The 23,875-nt window shown below is 43.7% G+C and overlaps 1 protein-coding gene across 2 annotated transcripts in view; it reads right to left on the bottom strand.

Moving 5' to 3' along the window:
• NKAIN4 (sodium/potassium transporting ATPase interacting 4) overlaps positions 1-23,875 on the bottom strand; it is a 115,153-nt gene that overhangs the window by 67,111 nt on the left and 24,167 nt on the right. For both annotated transcript variants that reach the window (XM_072996747.2, XM_072996748.2), the window contains exon 2: positions 973-1,110. In XM_072996747.2, coding sequence (XP_072852848.2) covers positions 973-1,110 — 138 coding nt within the window. The remainder of the gene's footprint in view (positions 1-972; positions 1,111-23,875) is intronic.

Raw genomic sequence — 23,875 nt, 5'->3', positions numbered from 1 at the left:
CCAGCACCACAATTCAAAAGCATCCATTCTTCGGCGGTCAGCCTTCTTTATGGTCCAGCTTCCACTTCCATACATCACTACTGGAAAAACCATCGCTTTGACTATGCGGACCTTTGTCGGCAAGGTGATGTCTCTGCTTTTTAAGATGCTATCCAGGTTTGTCATCACTTTCCTCCCAAGAAGAAGCTGTCATTTTAATTTCGTGGCTGCTGTCTTCCATAGTCCAGCAAAAAGGGATGGGGTGAGCCAGAACTGCACATTGAGGACCACAGCCTCTTGTTCTAAGGTTCTCTACTTTGGAGTAGGTTCCTATGGGGTAAGGTAATCCTTGAGTTTCAGTTTTTAACTACATTATGTGTTCTGTTTCAACATGACTAATTCACTTATGCTTTTAATGTTTTTTATCCATTCATTCATTCATTTGACTTCTATACCACCCATCTGGCTACAAGGCCACTCTGAGCAGTTTACAGCACAGTAAAACAATAACACTTAAAAAATATTGAACATAGTGGTTGTGCAGAAATCAAAATCACAACATACAATCACAAATAACCAGAGTAACATCAACATAAACATGAATGCACAAATTTAACAGGCAAGATGGCGGAGCAGGAATAAGCGCTAAAAACTACCAGTGTGCCGTCATGATGTAATCTCCAGGAAACCCTGTCTGAAAAGCCATGTCTTCAGGGATCATTTTAATCTACTGTTTTCAATAGTATGTATTTTTTTAAAAAAATTGCAGCTGCACTGGGATTCAGTTTCGGTGAGAAAAATGGGATAGAAATAAGAAAATTAAAATAAAATAAGCTTCTGGGTCCTTGAGCAATGGGAAGATTTGCACCTCAAAATGACCATTTTAATGTTGAAATAAATCAGCAGCCAGTGCAAAGAAGAACTGATGGTACAGAAAGTTATTGGGACTGGCTGAAGCTTTGGAAGCTTAACAAAACTCTTTTTACTACTTACCACCACAATGTAGCGTGGCCTGTACTGGATTGTGCCAAAAAGGCCGAGGATAACAATGATGATGTGGAGGAAATTGGCAAGGATCGGAGCCCATTGGTACCCCAGGAAATCAAAAACTTGTCTCTCTAAGGCAGCAATCTGGGGGAAAAGAAGAAAGAGAAGATGAATAGCACAACTGAAACTTTGTGTTATGAAAATTATCCATTTCCAGAAACTGGGACCATTTTTTCCCTTTTACATTCAGTAGTTGTGGGCAATAACTACAGAAAGTTTGTGAACCAGGTAAGTAGGGGTATCCCCCACCAAGTTTGGGGTAAGGGCTCTCCTCAGTCCTTAAGCTGACCCAACAGATGCCTTTATTAAGTGCAAACATACAAAATACTGTAGATGTACAACTGGGAATGTACAAAATACACAAGCTTTCAGGTTCTCCGTAACTCTTCATCAGGCTAGACAATTTAAAATTGGGGAGGGGGGGGGAGAGAGAAAGCATGGAAGTTCCAAAAAAGAAAAAGAGAGGGGGATAAAATAACCAGAAAAACAGAATTAGAATGAAGCCGCTCAAAAAAGGCAGGAGATGCGACACAGGGGAAAAAAGAAGGCGATGAAACATAAGATAATTCTTCCCCTATTAAACGTGTACCAGGCAGCAGCTGGGTAGAATACTTGCAACGGGCAGGGCTACAGGAAAGAGAAATACTTACAGGAACCTCAAGATGAAAGAAGCAGCAGCAGCTTAAGCATTTATATTATGAATTATTTATTGTTTGATTTCTAGGCTGCCTCTCTCTCAGTAGGGGCACCCAAAGCAACTCACAAATGATTAAAAAGAGATTCACGTAAACAGGCAGTTAAAAAACACAGTAAGTTATAATACTGAAGAACAATGAAACAAAAACAAATATTTAGAAACTACGAATTTTAAGACACTTAAAAAAAAAAACAGACTCGTGCAAAGCAGTCAAAACGGACAACTTCCTGCAGTAAAACCTAGCTGTCCAATAAAACGCTTCCCTAAAATGAAAGGTCTTCTTTATCTGCTTCTGGAATGGTGGGAAGAAAGAGCCAGCCTGGGTGGGCATTTCATAACCTGGAGCAACATTGAGAGAGAGAAGCCTCTCCTTCAGATCTTAAAAGCTGAGAAGGTTCATATCTTGTAACCTAGCTGTGTATCCTGCCCCCACGGGGCACCTTCCAGATATGCTAAGACTATAACTCCCATCATGGACCACTAGCTATTCTGACTATGGAGAGCATTAGTGTAGGGTCTGTTGTTGCTGCTGCCATCAAGTCCCCCCCCCCCCGATTTAGGGCGACATCATCTCCTCTACAACACTGCTTAGCTGTTGCAAACTCAAGCATGTAGCTTCCTTTAGAGTCAATCCATCCTGTATTTAATCTTACTCTTTTCTGGCTGCATTCCACCTTTCCCAGAATTATGGCCATTCATTTCCAGAGCATCCTGTCTCCTTAGAATGTGCCAAAAACAGATCATGTGGGAAAAGATGAGTTAAACATTCCTTCCTGCTTAGTAACACTGTTCCAGGTAGACGTAGGCATCCACCCAACCCAGTTGGCTCATATCAGCAGGATGAGCTGTAGAAGCTTCCTGTTTCAGCTTGGTGGGCACTTAATAGCAATTGTGTGGCGTCACGTTGACTCTTACTTACGGCAACCCATTCCAGGGTTTCCTAGCGATCCAGGTAAGTAGGGCCGACTTTCACCAAATTTTGGGTAAGGGTCTAATTATTGAGTACTCGGAAGGGATTTACCATTCCCTTATTCTGGAGGCATTCTGGAATTGTTGACTATAGTCATCCTTCAGTCTCGAGAGACTATAGTAACGGGCTCTGAATAGAGGTCTTGGAACAGCATCTAGTGTGGCTGAGAAGGCCAATTTGAGAGTGACCATCCCTTCCATACTAAAGACAAATACAATCTGTCCCCTGTCCAGCTCCCTGATTTTGCTGGTTTCAGGACTGCCTCTTTGCCTCGGCCTGCTGGACAAGGGTCTCTTCAAATTGGGGCGCTTTCCCTCTGGGGCACTTTCCCTGCATTTATTCTCCATACAGGAGATCTTTTGGAATCCAATCATCATCCATTCTCACAACATGCCCAAGCCAATGTAGACATCGCTGTTTCAGTAATGTATACATGCTAAAAAATTCCAGCTCATTATAGGACCACTCTATTTGCAACTTTGTCCTGCCAGGTGATACCAAAGATGCGTTGGAAACAACGCATATGGAAGGTGTTCAGCTTCCTCTCCTGCCATGCACAAAGGGTCCAGGACTCACTGCAGTATAGGAGTGTACTGAGGACACAGGCTCTATAGACCTGGATCTTGGTATATGCCATCAGCTTCGTATTAAGCCATACTCTCTCTGGAATTGATAAAAAGTGGAAAGGCATAATCCAAAAAGACTTTTTAAAATTAATATTATTATTATTGTATAATATTTGCATGTTGAGATGCAAATTTAGGGTAGAAATACTATAAGCGAATACAAATATTTAATTATAGTATTATTTAGAAACATGCCCAGGAATTAGGGCATCTTACAGTAGCAAAGAAGGCTAGGTTACATGATTCCTGGTCCAGTCTGGTTTACAGGCACTGTATGTTGATGGGTACAGTCAAGGTCCCTGTTGAGCTTGCAGAAGATTGGCTGTCACGTCTCTCCTTGTCACAACTGGATGAGACTTGCAAGTAGAGAGGGGCACGAGCCACCCCTTTGGTGATTTGCATCAGTTCATTTATCAGCCAAACAGGTTTTTGGTACTTTGCAGCCCTGCCTCCTCTGGCAATTGCCCGCTCAGAGAGAGCACCCTGGCTTCCCTTCCCTGCCTCCTCAGGTAGTGGGTGCCTACAGGAGGAGGCAGGGCTGCAGAACACCAAGCACCTGTTTCGACAGAAAACGAACAGGCACAAACCGTCATCTCTACCTGCAAGTGTAGTACAGTAGATGGATTTGTGCTTTTCAAAAGTGTGTATATGGGAGTGACTAAGCACTTTTTAATTTTTTTTGGCAATATTGGAATAAAGTTGCAGCTTTTGTAACCTATAGCAGGGTGCCTATTAAACTATACATAGATGCAGTGTTCCCACTTAAAGGGTGCTCCAAAAAGGATCCCCTAAAGCAACTTGTTGAATATCGCTATTAAAATGACAGGCAGAATAAAGGTAACTTAAGGTACCTACCCTACAAGGTTACAGAAGTGCAATGCAGTAAAAGTTAGGGAATTATTTTCATGCCCCAATTAAAGATTTTCAAAATTTATTTCTGTACTTGATTTAAATACCATCCCATTAATGCACACATTAAATACGCTAGACAATTTACAAGTTAAAACGTACACACATCCTAAAAACCCCACTGGCAATACATATAAAAATATGGCAAATTCTTTAAAAAGATTTTTAAAAAACAAGAGAAGAAAAATAAAGTATTAATGTTAACAGCATCCAGAAGACTCTGTTGTCAAAGGCAGCTTGGAATGGTTCTGTTTTTAACCGTTCCCTGAGCATAAGGAGGAAAACAGCCTGGTGTATCTCCGCTCGTAACCAATTCCAGAGAATAGGGCCCGCCACTGACAAATAGTGAAACGTAAAGGTGCTAGGAGGGGAAAAAGCAAGCATCAGAGTCACAATTCCTGCCCCAAAGGACAGAGATTAGAGAACTCTCATAAAACATTCCCAAGGATTAGATGATTGAGCCATCTCAGTCTCTTGAACCCAGTCCCTCCTCTCCCAACCTGGAAGTTTTCCAGAGAAAAAGATGGCAACTTTGGCACCAGATTTCCCTCAGGGTTGAGCCTTAAAAACCCTCTGGCTATATCCAGGTTTGGAACAGCAATGTTTAAGATGATTCTTATTTCACCTCAGAAAATGGCCAAAACCCAATCTGAGGGGTCCTGTTCTTGAGGCATCCCCCTCACTCAGAGACAGAGCAGCTGAGCAAAGACTTGGACCTTCTTCGTTCTAGCTTCCACAGTTCCGGTTTTGTCTCTTCATAAGTCTTTTGTAGCTCAGTGGTTTGTAACGGGCTGTGGAGCCAGAGGTTGGGAGTTCGATTCCGCACTGGGCCTCCAGGGAGAAGAACCAACCTGGGTGGCCTTGGGCCACCTGCACAGTCCCAGGGTGCCCCTAGAGGAAGAAAATGGTAATGCACGTCTGAGTATTCTCTACCTGGGAAACCCTGGAAAGGGTCATTGTAAGTCAGGACTGACTTGATGGGACGACATCATCATCATCATCATCATCATCATCATCATCATCATCATCATCAATTATTATTATTATTATTATTATTATTATTATTATTATTATTATTATTATTATCATCATCATCATCATCATCATCATCATCATCATCATCATCATTATCATTATTATTGATGATGATGATGATGATGATGATGATGATGATGATGATGATGATGATGTCCCATCAAGTCAGTCCTGACTTACAATAATAATAATAAATCATTGTCATTGTAGTAGCCCCTAGTTTCTTAGTGAAAAATGGAGGAGGCTTGTATTTACTGGAAGAAAAATTGCAGGGCTTTGGATAGAATACATTGTTAGAGACAGACAGGCCAACTTTATATGTGGGAATGATCCCAAACTCTAGGAGTATACCCATCTGCAACTCTCTTTCTCTTTGATGAGATTGCACTGAAGGATGTCAGAACAGAACCTGTCTGTTTCCTCTTGAGTTTATTGTTTTCAGTTAACTCTCATTCTTTGTTCCTCTCCCTCCTGACACCTTTGAAGGCTACATTCGTCAAATCCAAGGGAACCAATTTAATTAACCAGCCAGACAATGGCCACCAACCATCTCGTGCAAGGCGCGCACAAGCGACTGACGGAATAAGCCCCACACCTGGAAAAGTAGAACTGGGTGGCTATTCTTCATTTCGAAATCAATTTTCTCTGCATCACCAGAGCCTGTAGCAATGCGTTAAGCCCTTAATCTTTCATTAGGAAGATCAAAGCACCCGGTAGAGTGACATTTGGAAATCCTGGATACCAGTTGGCTGGCCAGAGGACACATGACCCCAATCAGTTTACCCAATCAGGCATTGAATTGGTTTTGTTTATTATGTTAAAAAATGCAGATAAAGTACCAGCGTGTTAATATTATTAGTTTAGTTATTAAAGAGAGAGACCCTGAAGCGGGTTGTGTTGCAGAGAGATAACCCCGATGACTTCGAGGTATTGTGAGAGGGAGTTTGACTCTGATTTCTGTCTGCAGTCACTGGAAGAAAAAGGCAGACATGTTGCAGATGACCCAGCAAGTGTAACACAAAGGATAGAGTATGGGAAAGATTCAGAGAGAATCCTAAGCCAGAATGCAACTGGTGGTTTACACTGGTGCAAGTGAAACTGGATGGCTGGCTTTAGCAGGCTGGATAGCTCAGTAGTTTAGGTATTTGGCTGCCAAGACAGATTTTGATTCTGCCACTGTGACTCCTGCAAGTAGAACCATCCCGGGTGGCCTTTGACAAGTAAATATCATAGAATTGTGAAGTTGGAAGGGGCCTATAAGACCATCAAGTCCACCCCCGTTAGATGCAGGAATACAAATCAAAGGGTATGTTTCTGGAGGTAGTTCTTCCTAACGTTTTGCCAGTATCTGTGGCTGGCATCTTCAGAGAACAGGAGTTAGAACGTTGTCTGTGTTCTGGTGTAGTGTGTGGGATTGTTGAGTATTTGTAGCTGTGGGATCAGCTTTTTGTCCTTTTCAGGAGATTAGGTGATTATGGTGATCAGGATGTTTTTTTGTTATGGGTGTATTATTATGATAAGGGTGGAGACAGTCTGTCACTGTGATTGATGTGTGTTGTTAGCTCGTCTTTTGTGTGCAGTAATCACCAGTCTTTGTAGCATGGTAGAGTTCATTGACCTTTTTTGCAGACTGTATTTTTCAGTGTTGGGAGCCAGGCTTTGTTGAGTTTTAGACTTTCTTCTTTTTTGTTGCAGCTTTGCTGATGTTTGTGGATTTCAGTGACTTCCCTGTGTAGTCTAACATAATGATTGCTGGTATTGTCCAGTACTTCAGTATTTTGAAATAGGATTTCATGTTCAGCTTGGTTCAGGGAATGCTCAGCTACTGCCAATTTTTCTGGTTGTTTTAGTCTGCAGTGTCTTTCATGTTCTTTGATTCATGTGTGGATGCTGCATTTTGTGGTCCCAATATATACCTGGCCACAACTGCGAGGTATCCAGTATACTCTTGCAGTGGTGAGGAGGACCTTTTTGTCCTTTGCTGACTGTAACATTTGTTGTATTTTTGTGGTGGGTTGAATACTGTTTGTAAGTTGTGTTTTTTCAAAAGTTTCCCCATGTGGTCCGTGACCCCCATTGATGTTTGACAGAAATACTGTACTTTATTTGTGGGTGGCTGTTTTACTTCTCCAGTTCAGTGTTGTTTTGATGGCTCTTGTGATTTCATTCTTGGAATAACTGTTTGCCTGTAGGGCCTAATTCAGATGGTTGAGTTTGGTGCTGAGAAATTGAGCTTCACAGTTCCAATTCGCATGGGCTACCAGTGTTATGATTATGCCTCTTTTTGGTTGTGGGTGGTGGTTGGAGTTTTTGTGTAGGTACCTATCTGTGTGGGTGGGTTTTCTGTAGACCTTGTGTCCCAATAGGAGGTCAGTTTTGCGTAGGACCATGACATCTAAGAAAGGGAGTTGGCCCTCTATATCTTTTTCCATGGTGAACTGTATTATTTGGGTGGATGCTATTGAGCTGGTTTAGAAATTCTTCCAGTTTTTCTTCACCATGGCTCCAAGTTGCGAAGGTGTCATCCATGCATCAGAACCAGCCTGTGGGTGCGAAGGGTGCTGAAGCCAGAGCCTGTTTTTCAAAATGCTCCATGTAGAATTTCGCTATAACCAAGCTGAGGGAGCTCCTCATGACCACTCCAACTGTCTGTTCATAGAAATCATTATCCCACTGAAAGTAGCTGTTCATTAGGCAGTGCTGGAAAAGGGCTGTGATGTCTTCTAGAAAGATTTGCTGGATGTCATAGTGTCCTTTATCGGTACCTTGGTGAATAGGGATACTACATCAAAGCTGATCAGTCTGTCCCCAGGGTTGAGTTTTAGGGTGCTGATCTTGTTTATGAAATGTCCTTTTATGTGAGATGAGGTTTGTCCAATGTGGGTCTGTAGGAAGGTGGGTAGGTATTTTTCTAATTCATATGTTGGGGAGCCAATGGCACTTACAATGGGCCTGAGTGGGTTTGAGTCTTTATGGATTTTGGGAGTCCATATAGTCTTGGTGATCACCATAATCACCCAATCTCCTGAAAAGGACAAAAAGCTGATCCCACAGCTACAAATACTCAACTCTCCCACACACTACACCAGAACACAGACAGAGTTCCAACTCCTGTCCTCTGAAATTGCCAGCCACAGAGACTGGTGAAACATTAGGAAGAAAAACCTCCAGAACATGGCCAAACAGCCTGAAAAACCTACGACAACTATTCCTTGATTATTTGATTCTGTCTCTTCTGTATATTTCATGGACAAAGAAAGAAGACTGCCAGTCCATGATCTCCTCTACTTTCCTCACCTTCTACTCTGCTTCAGATCATCCCCCACACGCACACGCACATCCCATGGACTTCAGTGCACCTTGGTCCCTTTTATCTGAACTTTCTGAGCCCTCTGCCAGCATCAGGATGTGATCTTGCCAAGAGCCAGAGGGAGTTCCCATGCACTAGCTAACAGAAACTTTCTATGCTTACCCACGGAAGGCTAAAGTTTTTAACACCATGTTGCTATGCGTGGGGATTCTGGGGTTTATCATCTAAACAATGAATGTTCCCTAGCTGTGCTTTTCCCTTTCTGTTGCTCCAAGATTAATGATACTCTGGCAGAGAGACAAGCATGCCTCTCTGGACATTTGAGGATTATTATTGTTGTTGTTGCAGAAATATCTATAGGCGGATCTGGCACAAGCCCGCACGTTCCCTGCCAGATTTCATGTTTGCACACCAAGGTCACCCGTATGTGGAATACACCCAGTCCTGGTAATACTTGGCAACCATCCTTGAGGACATCTGTGGGATAGTAGTGCAAAAATGGCGAAGGTGCAAAAGATTTAGCGTTCAGTGATGTAATCCCTCTCAGCAACAACTGGGTGGAATGTTGTACCTTGGGGAGGGAGGAAACTCCCTGGCTGTAAAAATGAAGATCTATCCAAGGTTCTAGTGGATAAGAGATTAACTCCTCAGAATGACTCTGCATCATTTTGTGTTCAAACCAGCTCACTAGAATCCATCAAGCCAACTAAAAAGTAGGAGCCTTGATCCATTTTCTCCTTAGCTCCTCCTTGGTTAGCCAAAATCTGTCCCCTATGTGAAAGGCTGCCCAGTTCAACACCAATTTAAAGATACACAGTAATAAGAAAGTGGCTGGCTGGATAGCTCAGTCATTTAGGTTTCTGACTGCAGAGCCAGAGGTTGGGAGTTCGATTCCACATTGTGCCTCCTAGGGGAAAAGCCAACCTGGGTGGCCTTGGGCAAGCTGCACAGTCCAAAGATGGCCCCAGAAAAAAAGGAAAGGGTCAACCACTTCTGAGTATTCTCTACCTGGGAAACCCTGAAATGGGTTGCCATAAATCAGAATTGATTTGAGGTCACATGATGATGATGATGATGATGATGATGATGATGATGATGATGATGATGATGATGATGATGATGATGATGATGATGATTAGTAGGCATCCTTCAGTCTCGAAAGACTATGGTAGCGTGCTCTGTATGGAGGACTTGGAACAGCGTCTAGTGTGGCTGAGGAGGCCAATTCGAGAGTGACAATCCCTTCCACACTGGCTGCAAGCACCTGGAGCCTCTTCAGCACAACACGGGCAAGCAGCTTCCCTACAACACTAAGAGAGATACCACGGTCAGAGACTTATAACCGGTAACTGCTACTTCCCGTGTTGTTTCGACGCTGTATGCGAAGCTGGAGTGTCCTCTCCAGAGCACGAAGCCTGGGTAAAATAGTATGGAGGATAGGCTGTTACCCAAGCAGCAAATCCCCCCTCTCCACATCGCTGAAATGGTCCAGTGGAAAGGCAAGAGCCAATACAACTGGTTCCAGCAACGTCGCAGGAGTTGGCAGAATAAAAGAAAATGCCTCCGGGACTCCAGCTCCAGATTTTGCCTCGAGGTTATCTCCTGAAGCCCTTTCCATAAGTGGATATAGCCACAAGGCAGTGGAGGTTTAAATTGGGAGTTTTCCTTCTCCTAGATGGGCTGCCTTCCAGGGCTGACGAGTCCCACCTACCCGGCCTGCTCTCTTACCTTAGTAGTGATTATAATAATAATAATAATAATAATAATAATAATAATAATAATAATAATAATAATAATAATAATAATAATAATAATAATAATAATAATAATAATAATAATAATTATTATTATTATTATTATTATTATTATTATTATTATTATTATTATTATTATTATTATTATTATTATTATTATTATTATTATTATTATTATTATTAACAGGGAAGCAGATCAGGGAACCCGCTACCTATCCTCAATGGTTAGGCAAGAAGAGGCTATGGTCCCAGGATGTAAAAATTATAGTATGCACTTTATTCCAAATTAAAAGTCTGATGCATTTCAGTTCAGCCTTTTCAGCCTTCTGCAAGGGCATCAATATTGTACTTTTCTTAGCTCTTATTTAGAAAGCATGTTTGTTGATTAGGTCTGAGTCCAGCTCTGCTTGAGATCAGTCAAGCCTCACATTTTTAAATAGAGACCTGCCCTTTGCTGCCTCAGCAAGGCCTGGCCTGTGGATCATTTGTCTTCTGCAATGCCTTTGAGGCCTGGTATTGAATACCATGTATTTTCCTACAGGAGTAGACCAGGCCACTAGGCTAATCTAGTCAAGAAAAGGAATACACCTTCTAAATCTGGAGACCTGGGGCAAAGCCCTTTTGCTCTGCTTCATTTCCAGCCCTGATGTGGACTTTCTGCTATTTCCATTTTCCTATCAAATCTGTGTAGCCTGCATAATTAAATTGTAAACAGCTCAGACAGCACTTGTTGTTTAGTCATTAACTCATGTTCGACTCTTCGTGACCCCATGGACCAGAGCACGCCAGGCCCTCCTGTCTTCTGCTGCCTCCCGGAGTTTGGTCAAAGTCATGTTGTTTGCTTTGATGACACTGTCCAACCCTCTCGTCCTCAGTTGTCCCCTTCTCCTTTTGCCTTCACACTTCCCCAACATCAGGGTCTTTTCCAGGTAGTCTTCCCTTCTCATGAGATGGCCAAAGTGTTGGAGCCTCAGCTTCAGGATCTGTCCTTCTAGTGAGCACTCAGGGTTGATTTCCTTCAGAATGGATAGGTTTGTTCTCCTTGCAGTCCAGGAGACCCTCAAGAGTCTCCTCCAGCACCACAATTCAAAAGTGTCGATTCTTTGACGATCAGTCTTCTTTATGGTCCAGCTCTCACTTCCGTACATTGCTACTGGAAAAAACATAGCTTTGATGATGCGGACCTTTGTCGGCAAGGTGATGTTTCTGCTTTTGAAGATGCTGTCAAGGTTTGTCATCACTTTCCTCCCATGAAGCAGGTGTCTTTTAATTTCGTGGCTGCTGTCACCATCTGCAGTGATCATGGATCCCAAGAAAGTAAAATCTGTCACTGCCTCCTTATCTTCCCCTTCTATTTGCCAGGAGGTGACGGGGCCAGTGGCCATGATCCAGACAGCAGTACAGGGCAGTATATAAGCAGCACATTTTGTTTTGCTTTCTATCACTGATATACTTTCTCGATGTTCATTTACTCTGCTTTGGAAATTCCCTGAATGTTATTTGCTGGCTGTACACATTTTTGCTTCTCACAAATTCACACAGTCACTGGCTGCCTGTCATCTGTTGGAAAATAGTCAAATAAATAGTGCAGGAATTATGACGACTTGGCCTTCAACCACCCGTGGAAGCAAGGAGCATTCAAAACTTTGGGACATTTCCTGTGGGGCCCGATTCCGAATTTCTTCGCCCATCCGCCTTTGCACCTACCTTCAATACTTTGGCGGCTGTTCCTTCAGATGCTCCCTTATGAAAATAAAGATCCCAGCTCCGCTCCCTCAACGGGCAGAAATCCATCTCCTTGAGATACCGGAGCTTTTATCAGTCAGAAGTGAGAAGATTTCTCAAAGATGTTCAGGAAATTAATCCCCAGGTGCCATTTCTCTTGGGCGCTAATGGCTCTTCGACTTCGGGTGCCAAGATTTAACAGCAGCCAATTCAACAAATAATTTGGAGAGCCAAGTCGCATTAATATCTATACATAATTGGATTTACTTTCTCTACAGCTCTCTGGCTGTCTTCTAGAACTTAGCTGAAAAGGGTGGCATACCGGTGATATATGTCTAATGCTTCACATCAGCACAAGGTGCCATTCTGGATCACTTGGCACAGATGGGTGGGCATTTTATCACCCTTTTTGCATACATAGCCCTGAGCTAGAGATGAACAGGTGGCAGAGATCAAATGCCTTAAAACCCAAGCTTGTCAGTTTTCCCAAAAGGTTGCTGTAAGAGGTTCCACTTTATTCTGCTTCGGTTTGACCTCATCCAGAATCGTGTATCTGGTTCTGGATTCCAATGTTTAATAAGGATACTTGCAACCTGAACGTGTCTAGATGAGCACAGTATAGTGCCGTGACACAAACATACATAAACACATGCACACATTCGTACATGAGATACTCAGCTGCATCTATGGAATTATAGTGTTCAGATCAAGGGAAGTAATAATACCATTCAATTCTGCTATGGTCAGACTGGCCTGGAACACTGCGTCCCATTCTGGGGCTCCAGTTTAAAAGGGATACCAACAGACTGAAATGTGTCCAGAGAAAGAAGGCAGAGATAGCAAAAGATCTGGAAACCAAGCCTTGTGAAGAAGGACTAGTGGAGCTGCAGATGTCTAGCCTAGATTCAAATATTTGATGGGCTGTCATATGGAAAATGGAGGAAACTCATTTTCTGTCGCTGCAGAGGGTAGAGCCCACTGTAATGGATTCAAACTACAGGAAAAAAAATTTTGCCTACATATTGGGATGAGTCTCTTAACAGTCTGAGCTATTTAGCAAATGGAAGGGAGCATCTTGGAGGTTGAACTCTTCTTCACTGGATGTTATCATACCAAAGTTAGGTATTTTCCACCCATTGGGGATGCTTTCGCTGTGTATCTCCTGCTTTGGCAAGGGGTTGGACTCAAAGACCCAGGGATCCTTTTCAGCTACCCAAATTTATAATTTTAAGAGGGCAACCACAATGGTGAAGAGAGTGGAAACTACACCTATGACAGTGGTTCCCAACTCTGGGTAACCCAGGTGCTTCTGGACTGCAGCTTCCAGAAACCCTGGCCAACACAGCTGGTGGCAAAGGTTTCTGGGAATTGCAGTCCAATAAAACTGCAGTTGAGAAGGACTGCACTGTGAAGATGCGTTTTGGGAGTTCTGTATGTCTAGCCTGTGTGACAATTGTCTCACGTCACTCATGCCATTCATAGTCATGAGCTGATTTGCATGAGCCTATGAGAGGACTGGAGAGGCGGAGTCAGCAGCTACATGAGGTTTGGCGGAAGCAGGAGGAGTCGGATAGGGCTGGTTAGTCAGAGAGAGAGAGAGGGAACAGATACTGAGTGATAAGGCTGGTAAAGAGGTAGAGAAGGTGGTAATGACATTGTGAGGGAAAAGAAGTATGTACTGAGAGAACTGTTAATGATTTGCTTGTGTATAATGTGTATCTGAAGGACTTCTGTTATTATTCAGTCTGCTTCACTTCAATAAATAAGGTCTGTTTCTGTTCACATGACAAGTGTTCTGACAAACATCATTTATATTGTGGATTGAGGTAATCCACTGGTGGCAGCGAGAGGAAAACGCGATGTGAGCCTTTGTGACAGAAAGACCGGCAGGGGCCACGAGGGCGAACACCACAGCCTGGAAAAAAAAACAAGGCTGAAAAGTAGTATGATAGCCATCTTCAATATCTGAAGACCTGTCCCATGGAAGACAGAGCAAGCTTGTTTTCCGCTGCCCTGGAGGAGAGCATCCATACCAATGGATTTGAATTACGAGAAAGGAGATCTTCCCTAAACACCAGGAGGAATGTCTTGAGGGGAGAGCAGTTTGATTTTCTAAGTTTAGATTGGAAGTCAGCCCATACCCTCTTTCAATAAAGGCTTTAAAAAAGCATATTAAACCACATGTCCCACCTTACAGGTGGCAGAGGTTAAAACAACACAATCAATAAATACCTTCCTGCTCAGGTTTCCAGAAGAAACGCTAAACAAGACATTGTCTTCGGCTGGATGCATTTAAGTATCAGGAGGAGAGGGATACACCCAGCATAATTTGTTCTTCTGGTGCAGGAAGCCACAAGACAGTTGGGAAAATCTAAATATTTCTCTAGTTCTTCACATCCATAGCGTCCCAAGTCTCACAACCTACTCAGGGCTTAAAGGTCATCTCTTCATATTGCCCAAGTCTTGGTTGTCTTTATGAACTCTTCTTTGCTGTCCTTCTCCTGCAGAGGTTGTCAAGGAAACGTGACTTTGGGCTCTGTACTTCTACCGCCCACCCTCCTCCTACAAGGCATATCTCTCCTTGGCTCTGAAAGGTCAAAAGAGTAATTGGACAGGGGGACAGTTATTTGCCATTTTGTCCCCGGCATATGTTTGGTCAGCAGGGCTGTTTGATAAAATAAACACGGCTCTGGATTAGATTTGGTCTGTCTCCTTCCTCAGATCTGATGCTTCACACACCTTGGGGCTGCTGACATTCAACACTGCAAACAGAAATAAAGACAGAGTACGCCTGATGAGGTGCCTCAAAAGGCTCTCTTCAAGCAAAACCTTTCACATTTTTAGGAGAGGATGGACCTACAGTAAGAGCAGCAGTTACTGTTTGTGACTACTGATTGGTCTCACAAATAAACACACTTGTGTTGGGAGTTTTATTTACAGCCCATATGCTATATGTAGCTTGAATGACTGGGAGGGGCTTTTCTGGGTTGGAATCATTGTCTTCTTGGTCCAATAATTCCTTCCAGCTTTTGAAATTGAAAGAGAGCCCTGTCTACGGTGAATGTTCTATCCCTCTCTTTTATTAGTTGGTGGCAGTTGTTTGTTGCTATCGATCTGTTCAGTTGTTTGCTAGTACTGTATGTGTGCAGTAAAGAAAGCAGTATAGGCAAGTCTGTAATTTCAAGCAATTATAGGTGAAGAAACTTGCAGATCTCTGTATATATGCTGTGTAGAAATTCAAAACTCTGCAACAATCTGTGCATGTACGGGTGTGTGGGCAGCTTGCTAAAAGTCTGATCTTGACAATAACTCCCAGAATCACCCCAGCTAATAGGCATGCCAGGTGGGGAATTCTTGGACTTTCTCCAAATGCTCTTCTTACCTACCATATTGTCATCTAGGTCCATCTGCAACTGAGAGAGAACTTCTGAAGCAGGCAGATCCTCTGTACTGATATATATGGTTACATTACTTGTTTTAAAACTTTCTAACTGAACAAACAGGTTGCGTGGTGTTGCCGCGGGTTAAACCGCAGAAGCCTCTGTGCTGCAAGGTCAGAAGACCTGCAGTCGTAAGATTGAATCCACGTGACAGAGTGAGCCCCCATTACTTGTCCCAGCTCCCGCCAACCTAGCGGTTCGAAAGCATGCAAAATGCAAGTAAATAAATGGATACCACCACAGTGGGAAGGTCACAGCGTTCCGTGTCTAAGTCGCGCTGGCCATGTGACCACGGAAGATTGTCTTTGGAGAAACGCCAGCTCTATGGGTTGGAAACGGGAATGAGCACTGCCCCCTAGAGTCGGACACGACTGGACAAATTGTCAAGGGGAACCTTTACCTTTACCTAACTGAACAAACAAATACAGTGGTGCCTCGCAAAGCGAGGTTAATCCGTTCCGGATTAACCTTCGCTATGGCGAAATATCGCTGAGCGGGACGGGAAAGCCCATTCCAAATCGGCAAAAACTCACCGTTCAGCGATGCATCCCGGTCCTGCAGGCATTTTCGAGCCCTCGGTAAGCGAGGGCAGGGCACGAAAACGCTGCGCGTGGCCATTTTGGGGCTTCCGGCGGCCATTTTGAAGCCGCCGAACAGCTGATCCGCGGCTTCGTTTTGCGAAGATCGGTAAGCGAAATGCTTACCGATCTTCGCAAAGCAATTTTCGGCCATAGGGGCCATCGGTAAGCGATCGCATTAGCGATCCCAAAAAACGGATCGCTATGCGATTTCGTCGTTATACGGTGTGCTCGTTAAGCAAGGCACCACTGTACTCTCAATTAACGAATTAGCAGATTCATTTTAATTACTTAATTATTTTAAGTATAAAACTTTTTAAAAAAAGGAGAATGACAATTGCCTGCTCAAAAAAAATATTCCCCTTTAAGCAATTTTATTTACTATGTCTGTTAAGTGGCATTCTGTTCTTGTTTGCCATCTTTATACCTAGAATTAGTGAGATCTACAGTGGCCTCCCGACCTTCTCTGTGCCAAAATGAAGCACCCACAGATTGAGGCTGGTGCATCCTATGCACTTTTGATGAATCTCCAAACCTCTCCTCCTCTGGGCACATAATGGAATTTATACATTTCCAGACACACACACCCATAAAAATACCCATTCCTGCATATGGGGAAACCCTGCAGTCCTCTTGGTTCTTTCTTAAAAGGGCAAGGCAGGAAGCCAGCTGCTCTACACTTTCTGTCCTTTCTCTTCACCCCCACCCTTCATCTTCCCTGAATCTGAAATTATTAGTGCTAGGTGACCAACGACTCTTTGCTCTGGTGCATGGTTACCTTAGAAGTGTACGGATACTCCTGATTCTGTTTGTGTCCATACATATGTCCAAAGACTGCATAATACGGCTACCTAAAACTTCTTCACCCAATGCTTCCACCTAAATGCTTCCAACCCCCTTCCTTCCTTCAAGACCAGTCCATCAACAACAGTAATGACCTTCCTCAAACTTGCAGAATTACAAATTTAGTCCTCAGAACTGCTGGACTAAACCCCATTCTCTCTGGACCAGGAGCATAGAAAGCTGGTCCACCCAACCTAATATTTCGATCCCGACTAGCAGCAATGGCTACCCAGAGTTTCAGGCAGGATTTGTTCCTATCCTGATCTGGAGATCCCTGGCATCCCCTAGTCATCTTCCAACCAAGCATTATCCAAGCTTGACCCTACATAGCTTCCAAAATAAGATGAGGTCACCTCTGGCTACCTGCACCTGCCTCTGCTTTCGCCTGCCTCTTCCTCCTCCTCCACTGCCCTTGTAGGTCCCATCCTCAGAGGCAGAGGGCCCAGCTGTCTGAAGCCAGCCGCTGCCTCTGAGCACCTGCCTATGGTGGAGGCAGCAGGAGCAGGTAAAGGGGAGACTACCCCAGGCATGAACTGGACAAACAAACCACGAACCGGTTCATTTTTCCCGGGGTTTGTGATGGTGCATAGTTTGTGCTTAGCTATGCACCACCATGCACTGGTTTCCCAGTTTGTGCCCATCTCTACTCGGTGGTTTAGGCATCAGGCTGCAGAGCCAGAGGTTGGGAGTTCAATTCCCCACTGCACCTCCTTGACAGGAGCTGGACTTGATGATCCATGCGGTCCCTTTAAGCCTTGCAGTTCTATGATAGTTGCTGTTTATTTTTAATGATGTACCATATACTTCTGTGTATAAGACGCCCCCACGTGTAAGACAAACCTTCCCCCCACTTTTCTAACCCAAAATTAAGAAAACTTAGCTTTGAGAATTCGGCCTCTGGGCTTATAACACTCAGACATTACAAGTCCCCGTTGCATCTGAGCCTACAAGCTCCACCCCCCAATGAGGTGTGTTCCAATTGGTTTGTTCAGCTGACATCAGTTCCATAAGGCTCGTGATTGGAGGAAGCCTGCTTGCAGAGGCAAGGTATGGTCAGTTTTGTACTTTCCTCAGCTTACTTCCATGTATAAGACACCCCTCAATTTTCAGTGTAATGATTTTAAGGAAAAAGTTGCATCTTATACACGGAAAAACACGGTATGCTGTCTTGGGTCCTTTTTCAAAAAAAATAAATCAATTAAATAAATGGACTTTCTTTTTAATATTAAGAACATCACAGAGTGACATGTGACGCCCAAGACAGAACCGGTGAAATGAAATTGAAATGGTCACATGTGGATCTTGTCTAAAAAGGCTTGTGTTCTGGTGGGAATAATGCACATGTTGCCTTCAAGGATTCCCCCTCCAGCCCTACTCACAGATTTCCAATTTTTGCCAGACTTTCAATTCTGAAGGGCCCAATCCTGTTCCTCTACTGTGATGCTTGTTGTTAGCCTTGTCAAAAATTGTTACAGGAACAAGGATTGGCTGTCACAGATTTAGACAGAGTTGGAATGACTAATCCCCCTAATTAGGTCAGGAATGGATTGGTAGATTTAAAAATGATTTTTAAAAGGGAGAGAGCGAGCAAGTGAGAGAGAGCAAGATCATTTGTTCAACAAATGACTGCGCCACTAAGGCAGAAGGGGGCAAAGTGGGAAGAATCTGCCAACGCAGCCTTATTTTTCTTTTAAACCCACAAGAGCAGGGAAGTGGTAGAGAGACGGATTCCAGTTTGCTTTCCCCTTAAGCAGCTGGGAAGCTTGACCCTTTCTGTCCTTCCCAGCTAAATGTGAGACCACTTTAATTTCCTCCTGCTCCCACTGCAGCTCCTGAACTGTTTAGATGTTCAGAAACAGACGGAGTTTAATGAAAATTGTAATTAGAACCCCGTAGTGCTCTTGTCTCTGTGCTGGGCCTGGTAATTTACATTACAAATCAAGCTGATGTCAGGCAAACGAAGGAAATTCATTAGAGATTAGCTGAGCAAAGTGAGGTGGGGATGTGGGGTGGGGGGGGAGAGAGAAATTCAATAACAGTGCTAGCCATAATATGATAATAAACATTTCAATCCTTCCCTACTAGCCTTGAAAGGCTGTTACAAACCAGGAAGCTATTGGTGTGCTCCTGGGCTTCCTACATTCAGAAGAATTTTTCACCCGTTAAATGCAACCTTATGGATACAACTTAAGAATCAAACCTACTAATTTTATTTCTTTCATATATTAATATTCTTCAATGAGCTGATTAGAATTCATGGTCCTTTTACTTTGTCTTGACAACTGGTAAGTCTAAGATAGGGAGGGAGGGAGGCAAGACTAAGTGTCAGTGACCTCAGGTCAACCCATGAATATAATGACTGAATGGACCTTTGAACCAAGTCTAACCATGATACCACACTGACTATGTTTAGATGTCTCCTGAATGCAATCAAATAAGGTATGGAAGGTAAACCGGGCTGTATACAGTAGCCTTACTCCCTACATCCTGTTTTCCAAAGTTTTGACTAGAAATAGGCATGAACCACCAAAAAAATGGTTTGTGGTGTTTCTTGGTTAGCCACAAACCATGAACTTTCTGAACTTTTAAAATGAACCAGGAAGTTTGCTATATCACAAAAAAAAGTTCATTGGTCTGAGTCAGTTCAGCTTTGTCAGTTTGGACAAACCTTCATTGACCTGAACCAATGAACCAGCGATTTTTTTAATGAACCTCCTAGCTGATTTTTGGGTTTGTGCACATCTCTACGTTTCATCCTTGAAACCTCTTCTGTACATAGAATCCCTGCACATGCTCTAGAATCCTGATCACATGAAGTGTTCCGAAAGTATACAAAGGGTCATGAAAAAGCATGCCAGCATCTGGGCCACTTGCATTCTGAAGTAAAATGGAACCATCAGCCCCTAATCCCAAATTGTTTCCAGATTGGGAATCCACTCCTGAATACTCTCACCACCAGTCCAGCTGTCCAGCCATAAGTGGCAACTTTGGCATCTGGGGCTGCGCTGCACCCTCGCTTAAACTTGGCTCATCTGAGAGCCACATACATGGGGCAAAAACAGAGGGACAGGAAAGAACAACTGGGTATGAGCACACAATGGCCACCTGATTGTGGGCTGAAGATGCCGGCCACAGAGACTGGCGAAATGTCAGGAAGAACAATCTTCAGAACACGGCCAAAGAGCCCGAAAAACTCACAACAACCATCAGATCCCGGACACGAAAGCCTTCGAGAATACATTGAAGCTAGGGATACTTTGAGCTGCTTGTAATACCACCAAGCTGCCATTTATCCCCTGGTTCTGGGTTGTCATATTACCTGGTTAGAAAGGCTTCACCTGGATTTTGGCCACTTTGGCTGCATTACCTTCACATCCCCTTTCCACAACCAGCTGGCCCAGAAGCAGCTCCACCCCAATGTTCGCCTGCTTCACTCTGGTTTCTCTGACAAACTGAAGTCCCACTTCATGACCTTCCAATGGCCCACTATTGGTCTTAGGTCTTGTCCCTGAAATCTTAGAACGTGGGCTGCTCTTGCAACCCCTAGATTTGGGAGACAGAAGGACTATAACCCAACACTCAAGCATGAGTTGCATATGCAGAAGATGTCAAGGTTATTCCATGGTATCTCCAGCTGGAGAAGCAGATAGGAGAACTAGGAAGACATTTACACCTCACTGCTGACAGAGTGGACAATACTGAAGGACAGACCTGGTTTGGGTCACGTTCCTACTGTCAAACTGTTTACCATATTACCCACGGAAAACCTGACTATTTGGCAAAACGTTTGCTTCTCATAAATCAACCAAAGGCTGGAAAAGATCATCATTCAAAGGTCAGGCGTCACACTGCTGGTAGCAATTCAGCTATCAGAGTTTGGATTTCTGTTTTGGGGTTTGTGGCTTGGTTTTGGCAGGAACGAGGTATAAAAGTGAGAAGGAAGGGCAGAGGAAAAGATGATACTGTTGGCAGAAAAAAGAGGATGGGTAAGAAAGGCTGCTAAAGGAGAAATACTACTAAACAGTGTGAACAACTGAAGCACGGCATCCTGAGATTTTTTTTAAAGCAGGGACATGTGAATCATTCAACCAGAGAAATATACATTGCCCCCCATTGATTATTTCCCCAAGGGAAGGAAATCCACTGTAGATGAACACATGATGAAAGATTGTACTTAGAGCACGTCTAATCTTTCTCTTCTCTACCCACAAGTCTCTTGTTCATAAACCAGTTGAGAGCATGGATTAGTTGACAGAGGGATTCTGGGAGGTGTAGTTTTGAAAGAGCAACATCCCCAGCTGTGAATGTTTTGGCCCTTGTAGAAGCCGGCCAACTTTGGGGATCTTTCCGTTCAGACAATGTCTTCAATTGCTTCCTAAATGACAACAGGGAGTGGACTAGACGGAACTCCTCTGGAAGCTGGTTTTATAGAGTTGAAGCCACCATGAAGAAGGCCCTACCTCTTATAGAGAATTTATGGGCCTCCCTCGGGCTGGCCACCCAGAGGAACATCAACTGGGATGATCTTGTGGGTCGGAGAGATGACATTAAAGAAAGATGCTCTGACAAGTAACATAGGCCCAAACTGTGGAAAGCTTTTATTGTGAATATCAGAATCTTGAAACTAATCTGGGACTCCAGAGGCAACCAGTGGAGATGGGTTAGAAGCAGAGTGATATGGTCAAATGTACTTGCACCCAACACCAGTCTAGCTATCACATTTTGGACCCACTGAAGTCTCCAGATCAGGTTCAAGGGGACACCCATGTAGAGAGCATTGCAGTAGTCAGTCTGGTAGATGACCAGGATGTGCACCAAAGTCCCGAGGGAGTCCTTGTCTAGATAGGGGTGAAGTTGGGCTATTAGCCTAAGCTGGTAAAGGCTGATCTGAACACGGCTGAAATCGGGGACTCCCAAAAAAAGAGCCAGGTCCAGAAGAATGCCCAAATTATGCACTTGGTCCCTAAACTGGAGAGGAATATCATCCAGCCTAGGGACCGTCCTCCCTAACCTACCAGGAGCAAAATCTCTGTTTTGTCCAGGTTCAGTTTGAGCCTGTTAACCTTGGTTCATTCCAGCACTGCAACCAGGCTCAAAGGTGGTAACTGAGAGATAGAGTTGCATGTCTTCAGCATACTGATGACACATTATTCCAAATCTCCTGATGACCTCCCCATAACGGCTTAACATATTAAACAGCATTGGGGAGCTCTGGCGTTCAGAGCTCTACATTGCAGAAACCAAACAGCTACTAAACAGGACAATGGCTCAGGACCACAATCAGCAGTGCTCCTTCATTTGAAGGACAAAGGACACTCATTTGATGACCACCTGTAATAATTCTACATATCGGTTTGCAGCCTCACCAGTCCTCTGGATGTTAAAGTTCTTTCTGGTCCACTTAAGGGCATTAGCATATTTATTGGCCATAGTCTTAACTGCAGCCCTCCTTTATGCGGACTGATCTCTTCTCCACCTGCGCTCTAGCCATCTCCTTGATAAATTCATAGCTCACAGCCACTCAGTACACCAAGGGGCAGTGTGAGCTCTGGAGTAGAGAGGGCGTTTGGGGACCATCGTATCAGACGCCTCGGTCATCTCCAGATACCATCTATCAATCAGGGCTTCAACAGGGTCATCTACCAGGTTGGCCGGAAAACCCTCCCAAAGCCTCTTGGAACCGTTCCTGTGAGGCTGGACCTTTTCCAGGCATGTGAGATGTTTGAGGAGGGTCAACCGAAAACTCCCAGAACCTCTGCCCTGAAAAGAAAGAACCAAATGAATACCTTAATGAATATCTCTAGAAATATACAAAACATCTGTAGTAAGTTTATTTTGCTGGAAATGATGTTTCAAGGAGTCTATATATCAAGGAATTAAGTTATTTGCCAAGATATGTCTATGGTTATTGTTGAACCATAGATGTATCTTGGCAAGTAACTTAATTCTCTGATATATAGCTACTTTCAGGGGATATTTTTTTCCCTTAAGCACCTTCTCCAGCAAGTTAAACCAACTGCAGATGTTCTGCATATTTCGAAACATATTTCTTTTGACAGTGATCATTCACTGCACATGTAAAGGACCTTGATACCATCCATATACACTGGGCATCCAGATGGCAAACTCAACAGGACAGATCCCCTGCTGACTGTCTCCCCTCCCTTTGAGTGAAGTGCATTGCAATTCTGGTTAAATGAGAAAAGTCATTGGTAATTTTGCATCTGTACCATTAGGTCAGCATAAACAATTCTGTGCAAAGCACTTATGTTAATGATGTGTACGTGGCCACCTTAAACTCTAACTGGGTTAAGAAACATCTATGCCTGGACTGGTTGTCTGGTCTCTCTGGAGCTCCCTCCTCTGGCAACAAATGGAAGGGGACAACATGGACCCAATCCCCTCCTAGCATCCCTCAAGTAAACACTTGAAGTCCAAGGGAAGACTCAAGTCCTGAGAGCATTTGGTCATTCTTCCACAAACACAAACATGTGTACCGATTAGGGAAGTCAAGAGCACAGCAGATCCAGAAGGCCATGTCCACAGAATAGAAAGAACTTATAACATGGGAGAAGAGGAGTCCCAACAAGACAGTGTAGTCATGGAAGAAAGAAGGATCAAGTAGAAACCCAAAACTAGCTCACGTGAGGCAAATAGGGCATCTTTTGTCAGCATTTTAACTGGACACAAACTACCACAATAAGCTCAACTACAAGATAAACATGTATTCAGAAGTGGTACTCTTGCCAGCGGTGAAAGATGTCTGCTTGTTATAATACATGCAATTCCTCAGCTCTTGGGTCTCTCCTATTCCAGGGTGCTCTGTTTTGTGATAGATCACTAGAAGTTAAACCCAGGCTTTAGGTGGGGCTCGTCAGCCATGGAAGGCAGCCCATCTAGGAGAAGGAAAACTCCTATTTCAAACCTCCACTGCCTTGTGGCTATATCCACTCATGGAAAAG

Source organism: Pogona vitticeps, chromosome 4 (genome assembly GCF_051106095.1).
Source record: "Pogona vitticeps strain Pit_001003342236 chromosome 4, PviZW2.1, whole genome shotgun sequence".
Taxonomy (NCBI): domain Eukaryota; kingdom Metazoa; phylum Chordata; class Lepidosauria; order Squamata; family Agamidae; genus Pogona; species Pogona vitticeps.
The sequence above is the reverse complement of the archived record's forward strand: the minus strand, read 5'-3'. Positions and strand labels throughout refer to the sequence as shown.